The sequence below is a fragment of the Xiphophorus couchianus genome, chromosome 17, assembly GCF_001444195.1.
Source record: "Xiphophorus couchianus chromosome 17, X_couchianus-1.0, whole genome shotgun sequence".
NCBI classification, from domain to species: Eukaryota; Metazoa; Chordata; class Actinopteri; order Cyprinodontiformes; family Poeciliidae; genus Xiphophorus; species Xiphophorus couchianus.
The window spans coordinates 12,647,120-12,657,914 of NC_040244.1; the positions used below are offsets into that span (position 1 = coordinate 12,647,120).

Consider the following 10,795-nt stretch of genomic DNA (forward strand, 5'->3'; position numbering starts at 1 on the left):
ATGTTTGCCTGACAGAAAAGTCAAACAAGAAAAATAACCTGGAATATGATATAAAATAGTCCTGCCACCACAAAACTTAAGACTTGTGATTAATGTGCTGAAGGTCAATAAAACGCTTTAGATCCAAGACTGTTCATGTGTTTTAACTCATTGCTAAATAGAAGGGGCAAAAAACCTTCGATCTGCAAAACTCATAGACGTACCCGGAAGGGTTTGTTGCAGTAACTTCAGCAAAAGCTGGTACTAGTAAGTATTGACTCAATGAAGCCAAATACAAATACCTGCAACATTTTTCAGATCGTTTAGGCAGTAAAAATGATTAAGATCCTCACACTGTCTCTTCCCAAAACAGTGTGAAGTATTCACTTACCAAAGTACAACAAGTTTCTGCTCTGTGCAGGTATTAAAGAAATGATCTCCTGCCAATCATCGTCAAATTTGGGCTTTTTTTGTTGTCGAACTAAAGTTTTGAGTCGCCGTTTATTTCATTTCAAGGGTTTACAAAGTTGAAAAAAGAAAAAAAAAATCAAACAGTTAAAATTCTTCATATCTAGCAATTTTTCCAGATTTGAAGAATTATGGTAACCCTGAACATGGTACCGCCTTCAAGCACCTGTTGTATTTGATTTTCTTATTTTTTTTCTAATAAGCTGCAGGGAATCAGCAGGATGGATTCAAAAACAGTTTCACAGCTCAGAGGGAAACAATTATTCAAGGAACTCAAGCAAACTTCTCCTAAACGCCAATTCTCCAGCTTGGGATGTCAAAACTCCTGTCCACACTGTGTTTGTTTTGGGTCACGGCGAACACAAGCATTCCAACCCAAACAAACCAGTTGTGCAGACGTGTTTTGGGATCTCAGTTTTCCCACTCTCATGTTTCCCATATTTTTTTTTTGTTGTTTTTTTTTCCTCCCCCTTTGCCAATCGTTTTGTTTTTGAAGAGAAACAAGGGTTGACAACACAGACAGGCAGACAGAGTTAGCACAGTTTACAACAAGCCTGAGAGGGCTGCATGGGAACAAAGGATCCCCTTCGGCTCAGACTGTTGGCCTGGTAAAAAGCCAGTATTGCAGAGAAATCCATTTTAGTGAACTAACAATAGCGGCTGGGTCGACGCCCAGCGCAGTGTAAGCTTACAGTTATGAGATCTGTTGCAAACGGTACGCAGAATGCAATTAAAGGGGCATAAGACGGTTCTGTAAGATCATAAAATGGATGAATACACAACTTTTCAGGAAAAAAAAGAAATGTCAATGCAGGATCATTTCTGGAGAAATGATTAGATCTCCGTCCCTCCGGATTAAGACCTCAGTGGTTGTTTGAACATCGTAGACTGAAATAAATCTCACCTCAGTCTATTCGCCTCTTTATCATAATGCTACAGCCATGGGAAGCATAGCTGTATAAAATTATCTTAACCCGCCACAAAGGTATGTGTAGAACTAATCATGTGTAAAACTATTCATACCGTAGTGGAGTTTAAGTTACTTTCATTCAAATTTGTTTCCAGTAAGAAATGACAGAAATGCTTCAAATAAAAATCAAATAACATGAAAAGGAATATCCTTTTTTTTTGTTTTAAAGTATTATTTTACTTCATATATTTTTTTAAAATGGTATGGAAAATACCGTTTTCAATAAACAACGGAAGAATCTCTCTAGGCGTTACATCGAAGCCTTCTTCAAAATACTGACCAGCTTTTCTGAAACATGTTGCTAAAATTTTAAGATTTCCTCCAAATCTGCCATGGGACATGAAACATTTAGGGCCTAATTGTAGCTGCCAGCACATTTTCTCCTTCTCCAACTCTTTTTTTATAGATTTGCAATGGAAAAATACATTTTGAATTCAAGCAGCAGCCTCACATGTTCCTTCGGTCTCCCAGCAACCAGCCTATCCACAATTACCAATCCGCATGTGCCAGAAGCCTAATCATGGTGCTGTGTTTACTGTACAGCGGTTTACAGTTTTGGTTGGACCTAGAGCTTTGGCAGGACACCATGTGCATTGCTTCCACAACAATAAAGAAAAAAAAAAAAAAACCACTATGATCTCCCTACAGAAGGTAATGACTAATGCGATCCCGGAGAAAACTCCACATTCTGGCCGAAGCTTAATGTTGTTATGTGGTCTTACTCCAGTAGGAAGAAGGTCTTAAAATTTGTGCTATATTAGATTCACATGATAATTATATATTTTGTTCCCCAATGGTACATACAGAGGTCAGCTAATAAAAACAAAAGTGGGAGATCGGTGTAATTATTTCCAAAGAAAAAAAAAAAAAAAAGACTAATCAATGCGGCTTAAACGTCCGACCACATTTAAAAGCCTCTACAGCAGAATTAATGACGAACTGACATTTTTGAGAGAATACCATTCAAAATGTATTGACAGTTGATCGCAATATTTAATCTTCTGTAGGATTGTTCTCCATGCTGTTGTGCAGGACTTCCCTCAGTGTATTTAAGCCTGGCGGGTCACCAGGCTTTACTTGTGCCCCCACCAGGCTAAGCGTTGCTTAATTTTTTAAGTCTCTTTAAAATGTTTGAATTTTTTAAGGCTTTATAGTTGGTGTTCAGGTATTAATCTCCCAATCTTTCAGCAACGCATAACTATCAAGTGATATTTTCAAATTTCCCGTCAACTTTAAACATTTTTTAACTTTAAACATTTTTTAACCGACAGGCCGTTGGATGAATGACTACACTAGCACACAACCACCAGGCTTAGCAAGTTTTCTGGGGGAAACTTTGCTGTTGTGTGAATTATTATGTGCATTTTGCACATGTTTTTGAACAATTTAACAAGATTTTTCTATGTACAACCCAGTCTGGTCTCTCATTCTGAGTGGCATGCTTGTCCACACAGAATAATTAGAGAAAATAATTAGGAAACAGGTTGGAACGCACATTTCGAAAGGATACAAGGGTTGTTGCTGTCTATGTTGCAGTTGTCCAAGATGAGCGGGATGCCATCCAGCTCCCTTACCTGAGGATATAAATATTTCAACAAATTACAGCAGAAACATTTGCTACTTAAATCAACGGGAGAAAACAAAGACATAAGACATAAAAGCTGAAATCCAGATTCAAAAACCCATTTTCATCTCTCAATGTCTTACTTTTCATCTTCTATATTTAGAAGTTGCGCATGCAACTTGAGTCTGATAAGTCTTCTCAGTCCATTTTTGGCAAATTTTTAAAGTAGTAATAATAAAAAAAGTGAATGTAGTAAAAATCCAGACTTCATGGGAAACATGGAAAATTCATTCTTCATTGTGACCAAAAACAGAAAACAAAAAAGATTTTTTTTTTTTTTAACCGGCAACTAAATAAATGAACAAAACCTACCCACCATACAAAATATCCCTGTTTTTAAAAAAAAACACCAACATTTATCACCTTCTGTTTATAAATTCCAGTTTATTTCATGATTCTCAAACAAAAGAAAAGGTGGGTTGTCTGTAGCAGAGCCTCAAATGTGAGGGAAGGCACCAGTGTTAGTCCAAGACCACCGCACTGGGTGATCTGCTCTTCATCAGCTGTCTGATCCTATAGGCTTAATGACCATGTGTTGCCATTGCGGTTCTCCTCCAAACAGACTGGCAGGGAGCAGAAGAACGGCACCAAGTGCCGAGTTTCAGAAAATGGAATAGTCATTTAGAGCGTCAAGGAAGCGCACGTCTGTGCTTCTTTCCACTTTGAGAACAAAAGCTGCTTACATTACATCCAAACCCATAAAGGGATGAATAACAAGCGAGCAGACCCGTGACTCTCAGACCGGTACGAGCCGTTCAGAGCTTCGCATGCACATCTTAAATTACCCTCTCTGCCAAAAGGTGAACAGAATGACATTTGGTTTACTGGAAGAAATCCTCGTGAAAACAGATACGGGGTGATTTCTGACCACTGACGGACCACAGATCAGCATCCATAAATATTACAGAGAGGCCAGCTGAGGGTGGTCATCCCACAGGCATTCCACAAATCTGTTTCTATTAAGCACAACTGGGTGTATGAAGAGGCCAACTCTTCCCTGACTGCTTCGTTAACCGTCCGCGAGATGCTCGCAGGCGGAAAGTGGACAAGATCTCCACAAGTAGCTTCAAGTTGAAACGAAGGAGGAAAGGAAGAGGAGAGAAAAATCACTAAGAAAAGTGTAGACATGAAAATTGTCATTTTCCAGCTGTTTCTTCTAAAACCCCCATCTAAGGTACTATTTTGGGGAAAAAGGAGGCACAGTCTGAAATCTTAAAAAGCAACTAGAATCAGCTCTTTATTAAACTTCCACCGAAATTGAGAATGCATCGATAAGAAAATTTGGGCTGATATAAAATCCAATATTAATAATGCTGCTATGGCCGATAACCAATCATTGAAGTTTAAATATAAAGCATATTTCAGCAAAAAGGTAGTTAAAAGTGCTTTACATCACAAAAAAACAAAGATAAGAAGTCACCAAAAACTACATCCAATCACCAATTAAAAAAAAAAAATATATATATATATATATATATATATCTTTTTTTTCTACTTTTTCGACACCTTTTGGGGGGGGAAAACCAACGAGAAGCAAAAATGAAATATTGGTTATTAATAATCGGCCCAGTTTCATTTATCGGCCCAATACTAGCGATATGAATCTTTCAGTGTCTAGCCACTTGACCAAACCCAATTTCTGGATCAGATTCTGAAACAATTTTTGATTCAGAAACATAAAAATTGTTTCTAAAAAATTGATGCAGAAACCAATTTAACTATTCAAATGTTTAAAGATTCTTTAGATCGCTTCATTTGAAATAATTCTACAAGGTTTCATACTTATTGCATTAGTTTATATTTAAACAAAAAGTGATTTGAGCATAAAATTCTGTTACTTAAATTTCCTGTATTAGCAAAGTTTATTCTTAAACAAAATATATATATATATCAAAGTAGTAGTCAAAGTATAACTTTACAAAAAATTAAGCAAACTAAAATCAATTTTTGAGCATTTTGAAGATAAGTCCATATGTTTAACCCCTTTAAAGGCAGATTTTTGGCTTAACTGAACCTCCATACATCCGTTGCTCTATGTGTTTTACAGATAAGACGATGGCTGCAACTTAGCATTATTTTAGTAATTGTTTTGTACAAGTAATCGTTTAATCGGATAAAAAAACATTATTTAGCACCTTGTGCAGATTTTTCATTAGCCGCTTATTTTACACAATATTAAAACTACAGTAAAAGATGGAAATAAACAATTCAATTCCTTTTTTTAAAGTAGTAAACATTGCATTGCCTAAAATGCAATGACATAGCATTCCTTTGCATTCCAACGCATGATCATTTGTAGATTAATTGAATTATTTTTGAATTAACCAATTAATAATTAGTTAGCAAAAAATACTTAATAGGAGATTTTCATTTTTACAGAATTTGAACCAGGTAAAGGTAAAACTATGCCACTTTAAGAGTTCTGGGAGGAACATATTTACAGAGGTCTTTTATGTTAATTGTATACACTTTTGTACAGTTTTGGCTTAATTACTGTTAAGTGTGTTGTTCTGTCAGCAAATGGTCTTTTTGGAGGTCTGCATACTCCTGCAATCAATTACTAAATTAGTCGATTAATCCGATTCATCATTTCAACACACGATCGGACCTTGTTCTGGTTGCTGGTGTTGCCGTGGCAGAGGTTTCCTATGAGCCTGATGAGGTGGGCCTTAAAGCTGACCACCGGGGAATCCGAGGTCGGGTCTTCCTCTCCAGTAAAGGGGGAGAAGTTCTGAGTGGCGCTGAAAATATTCCTACTGGCCTTCCCGATAGCATGCACTTGCTCCAGAAGCTCTGCATAGGGGAGAAAAAAGAAAAAGAAGAAGAACAGGGAAAAAAACGTGAGAAAGCACAAACTTCTACAGCTTAGTCATATAAATCTTTCACTCACAACTCTAAATTAGGTGGTTTACTCAAAACTTTTTTGGGGGGTATTTGTGCTCTGATTTTATTACTTATCCACACAGAGGAGGTTTTTTTGACTGGAATCCTAAGTGTCTGTCCTGATGAGGAATTGATGGGAATCAGGATCTTCGGCCCCCAATTAGGGAGCTTGTCTGCTTTTTCATTTACCAACGGTAGTCTCTAGAAGATCGGGATGGTCCTGCAGGAACATGAACTGTTTGTGGTCTGAGGTCATCTCACACAACACGTCCAGCAGACTTATCACTGTTAGCGCCTCCTGCAGGACCTACACAGGATTACAGCAAGCAGATTAAAAATAATTTAAAAAATAATTTTTAAAAAAGTCTCAGAAAACTAGAAATGTTTGGGTACGAATTTAGCAAGCTGCAGCATTTATGACCTCGTTGCTGGAAGCAGAACCCGTCGCGAGCGTGAGAACCGCCCCGCAACCTTTCTGGAAGGAACTGGCCAGGAAATGGGCCACACTGGGGGGAATGCCGCAGCCCTCTGAACCCTCTTCTCTTAACTGGGCCAACAGCAGCTCCAGGAGAGTTACTCTGGGGGGGGAAAAACACATGTATTTACTCTCTATTCTTCTTCATACAGAAATTAAATATTTACCAACATTTGAATCCAAATTAGTACAATTTTAGGTCAGAATTTGATCTGTACCTGTCATGATGGGACATCCCAGAATACATGCTTTCCACCAGAGCTGAAGATTTGAGAAAATGTTGAGTTGCCATCAGGACACTGGATTTGAATAAAAAGCAAAAATGTACTCTAAAGATCAGTCAGTAAAACATCAAAAAGAGTGTTTCTTCATAGAACATCAGTAGTTATTTCATTTGAGATTTTTGTTGACAACACTGTAGGTGTTGAGGAACAAATACCTTCCATTACAACTATGCAAAGGAAAAAGTAGACTTTATTTGCAGACTGTTGGAAGTAGTTAAGAAAAGAACGTTCCATAAAAGAAACTGGATGTGGACAGGAAATGTACTTACCAAAACTATTATTTACAAATGTTAGACAACTGGAGGTCTCACAGACAGACCCATGTTTATTTTGTAATCAGATTAAGAAGGCAGGATAGTGAGGGAGGTTAAAAGAAACAAACAAAATAAAACTAAAAGAGAAATCTCTAAAACATCAGATTTCAAGTCAACATCTTTACCAGGGTTTACCATAAATTCGAACTTAAAGTCAGGCATTAAGCAAACTTAATAAATAAATAATAACTAAACAAATAATTGTTTGCAGTTTCTTACGACAGAGGACTAAAACTAGTTTTGATCTATGGTTGCTTTCTCTCTGTTGATCCAATAAACCAATCCAGACCTTAGTAACCACAGCTATTCTGACTCTTGAGCGGTTTTAAGATTGATGGAGAATCTTTTCTGTGCCCACTCCCTTTGATTTCTAGTAAATATTATTCAAACCGAATCTGAATTTTTTTTTTAAAGAATACTGTCAAAAAACCCTGCAGCAATTCCTCAGTAGTTTCAGGCTCTGGCAGCTTCAATAAACATTCTCTAAGTATTTTGTTCATTCCACTCCTCTGCGCCCCACTCCCCCAAAAAAAAAAAAAAATTATAATGAGTTCAAACGTCTGGAAGCCACACTTACGTCCAGTCCAGGTCAGGCTGGGTCCTGCACAGCTCCATCACTTTGAGAGCCAGCTTGATATTCTGCGGCTTTGACAGATCCTCCACTTTGGCCTCATCCAGACACGTGTGGAGAACCATAGAGGTGTAGTTCACCACCTTCTCATCATCAATACAGAGCAGCTCCCTGTTCACACACAAATCTGGTTTAAATAAAACTGCGTACGGTCTACAAGAGCTAAAAAAGTAAATAAATAAATTTAAAAAAACAGTAAAAAGGCGTCCATTCTCTTGGTATAAAAATAAAACCGTTCTCACAGGAGGATGTCAGGGAAGCTGAGCCGCCAGACTTCATCCTTGCTCATCTGGTTTCCGACAGCGAGGTTTCCAAGAAACTGGATCCCACAGCGAAGAGCTGAGCCGCAGACGGAAACAAATGAGTAGATGATTAGATGGGAAGACAGAAAAACAAATAAAACACAGATCGATGTCGTAGTAGTCATCTTTTTTTCCTTTTTTTTATAATTTAAACACTGCATTATGCTGCCAATTCAACGGATTCAGACTTACGTTCATATAAGGCATCTTTGGTCTCCAAATTTAGGGTCTGAAGGTAACTTAGGAGTTTAAGGGATATACCAATGAATCCAAGCTCCCTAGAGAATAAAAAAACAGAGATTTTGTACCCAGTAAGTGCAAAGTATTAGTAAAACTTTCATAAAAGTACCTCAAAAAAGTTTAATGGAATCCCAAATTGTTTAACCAACCAATACTTGAACCTTCAACGCAACCACTGAACTTCTTCTTCACATTCTGTTTGCTACAACCGCAAACTTCAATGTGTTCAAATGGATTTTAGAAAAAAAACAGAGAAACACAAAGTAGCACAAAATTAGAAAGTCAAAGGCATTCTTGAAAGAAGGCTACAAAAAAATCCCATTTGAGATTCTGAAACACGATGATGGATACATTATGGTGAGGAAATGCTTCCGTTTAGCACGTATAGTAAATCTGGTCGGAGTGGATTGAAAGCTAAACACAAGGGAGTACTGGACAAGCAGATAAGAGGTGAGATGGGATTAAAAACTATAGCCGGATTAAGAGCTCTAATTAAATAATCAAATTTTTTATATCAAAAGTTTTACACTTTTTTTTATTCCAATACATTTTGAATAATGACCGATTTAATAAACTCATAACATTTGGATTACAGTAAAGTGAAGCAATTTAGGGTTAGGGTACCCTATAATCTGGAGTGTTGTGGCTTTGATTTCGCCCCACCATGCAGATCCACGTGCAGGGATTGGGTTAAAATGCCGTATGGGGATTTAAACCGGCAACTCTATACGTCATTATCTTCCAAATTACACAATAAAGTTGAGAAAAATGTTTATATTCCATAGAAAAAGACTTTCTTTCTTTTAGATTTTAGGCTCGAGTCTGTGTTGCTCTTTGCAGTCACAGTGTTTTAGTGCGAGTGTGATTTTGTTCTTCCTCCAAAAGGTGGTAGAAAGCATGTTGCTATAGCAATACTAACACATATTCAGCAGATTTGTTTCCCCACCATCTAACCTCATCAGAATGTCTCAAGACTTTTAACTGGCTTTAGATTTGGAAGATTTTGTAGTTTACTCTCAAAATCTCAACACTTACAGTTTATGGAACAAAATGTGAAGAGATTCATTGGGTATGAATACTTTACAGTATCTCACTGTGTGACAGGAGTTTACCAGCTTTAAAGAGACGCAGCAGAAAGCAGAGGCGGATTGGCAGTTCCATTTAAACTCTCATCTTCCTGCCGCTGCACTCTCAGCGTAATCACCTGAGCAGTTCCTGGTTGCGTGGGCTTTGAACGCAGGAGTTCCTCTGGGACCTGAAGCACTCGGCCGTGAGCTGGAGCTGCAGGGCAGAGGGCCGCGCGTCGTCATCGCCGCTTTCGCTCGCACTCTGCAGGCCTTCAAGCAGCCTGATGAGGACCTTGAGGAGATCAGAGAAAACGTCCTCCGCCACGGCATCCCTGCGAAGAGGAAAATTAGCGAGAAAACAAATTCATTTTACGAGGTTTGACGAGATTTCAAAACCAAGAAGGACATCCTTTTATTTACAACCTCATAGAAAATATTTCTATGCCATGATCATCTTCGTAAAGCAGCCCATTTCAATCGATTTGAATGCTAGAAGTGGTGTTGACCTATTTAGTGTTGAAATCCTCAATCTAACTTGAAGAGCAGCTCAATAGTTCTCTCGTCCAATGAAAAAATCTCTCTTCCCATGGATTTTTACTGGTCAAGATAGACAGCTTGAGGTTTCAAACCATCATGAAGGTGGTGAATTTAGAATAGGCTCAACTTGGCATCCTTCCAGTCCATTTGACATCAAACTGTTTCCTCCTTGGAAAGTAGCACAGCAGCTTCTAACAGATTTCAGACAGTAGAAAATAACTGCGGTTTAGAGGAGAAGCATAAAAAACAATTCTCCGTTAAATTGTACTAAAATTACAGTTTACTAGAACAACAGGGCATAAAAGCATTTTTTTTTTTTTATCATTGTTGCCTCGTGAGACAGTAATATTTCAAGCTTACTGTAATTTATGCTGAGGGGAAGCAGCTGAACTTGCTCTCAAACCTTCAATTTGCGAGCAGCGTATCAATAACAGGAAGGCACACATTAATAAAAACAACCAAACATGTTTTCTGGCCATCACATTAAACTGAACACACTTCAAGCTAGCGTTAGCCTAGCTGCCGAGCTTCACGTCTTCACGTTTTCACTAAAACAAAGAGAGCGTATGGGATCAAACGGTACCTGTACTCCGCATCTTTCAACGCACTTGTAAACGTTTTCAACACCTGCAAGTGTTCAGGGCTCTGTTTCGCATTCAAAACGTCAGCGAGAGCCGCTGATATTTTCTGCTTGTCATCGATGGACTCTGCCATGTTTCCCTAGCTGCGTCACGAACGTGGGCGGGACATGCAGACCAAACTCTGACTTCTTATTGGCTCAATTGATCGCGTAGGCGGAGTCGAAGCATGTGCTCGTGTTTGGATGCGTTGACTCGCCGCCTACGAACTGTTATTAGCGACAGAAGTACCGCATTATTAAGCGCAACATAGACTAAAGCTTTTAAAAAGGCAGTTAACTAAAATTCTGCCGTAATAAAAAGTACCTATATTTATTTACACGTACATATAATATAATAAATTAATGAGGCAGAAAATATTTTAAACAACTATTTGTCTTACT

At 38.1% G+C, this 10,795-nt stretch overlaps 1 protein-coding gene across 1 annotated transcript in view; it reads right to left on the reverse strand.

The window, feature by feature from the left end:
• atxn10 (ataxin 10) overlaps positions 1-10,520 on the reverse strand; it is a 13,675-nt gene extending 3,155 nt beyond the window's left edge. The window contains exons 1-10 of the mRNA XM_028044152.1: positions 10,358-10,520; positions 9,375-9,569; positions 8,123-8,208; positions 7,871-7,967; positions 7,575-7,739; positions 6,618-6,698; positions 6,346-6,502; positions 6,114-6,231; positions 5,650-5,834; positions 2,928-2,991 (exon numbers count right to left, since the gene is read on the reverse strand). Of these exons, the coding sequence (XP_027899953.1) occupies positions 2,928-2,991; positions 5,650-5,834; positions 6,114-6,231; positions 6,346-6,502; positions 6,618-6,698; positions 7,575-7,739; positions 7,871-7,967; positions 8,123-8,208; positions 9,375-9,569; positions 10,358-10,488 (1,279 nt within the window). The 5' untranslated portion in view covers positions 10,489-10,520. The remainder of the gene's footprint in view (positions 1-2,927; positions 2,992-5,649; positions 5,835-6,113; positions 6,232-6,345; positions 6,503-6,617; positions 6,699-7,574; positions 7,740-7,870; positions 7,968-8,122; positions 8,209-9,374; positions 9,570-10,357) is intronic.
• Positions 10,521-10,795: the final 275 nt, after the last annotated feature.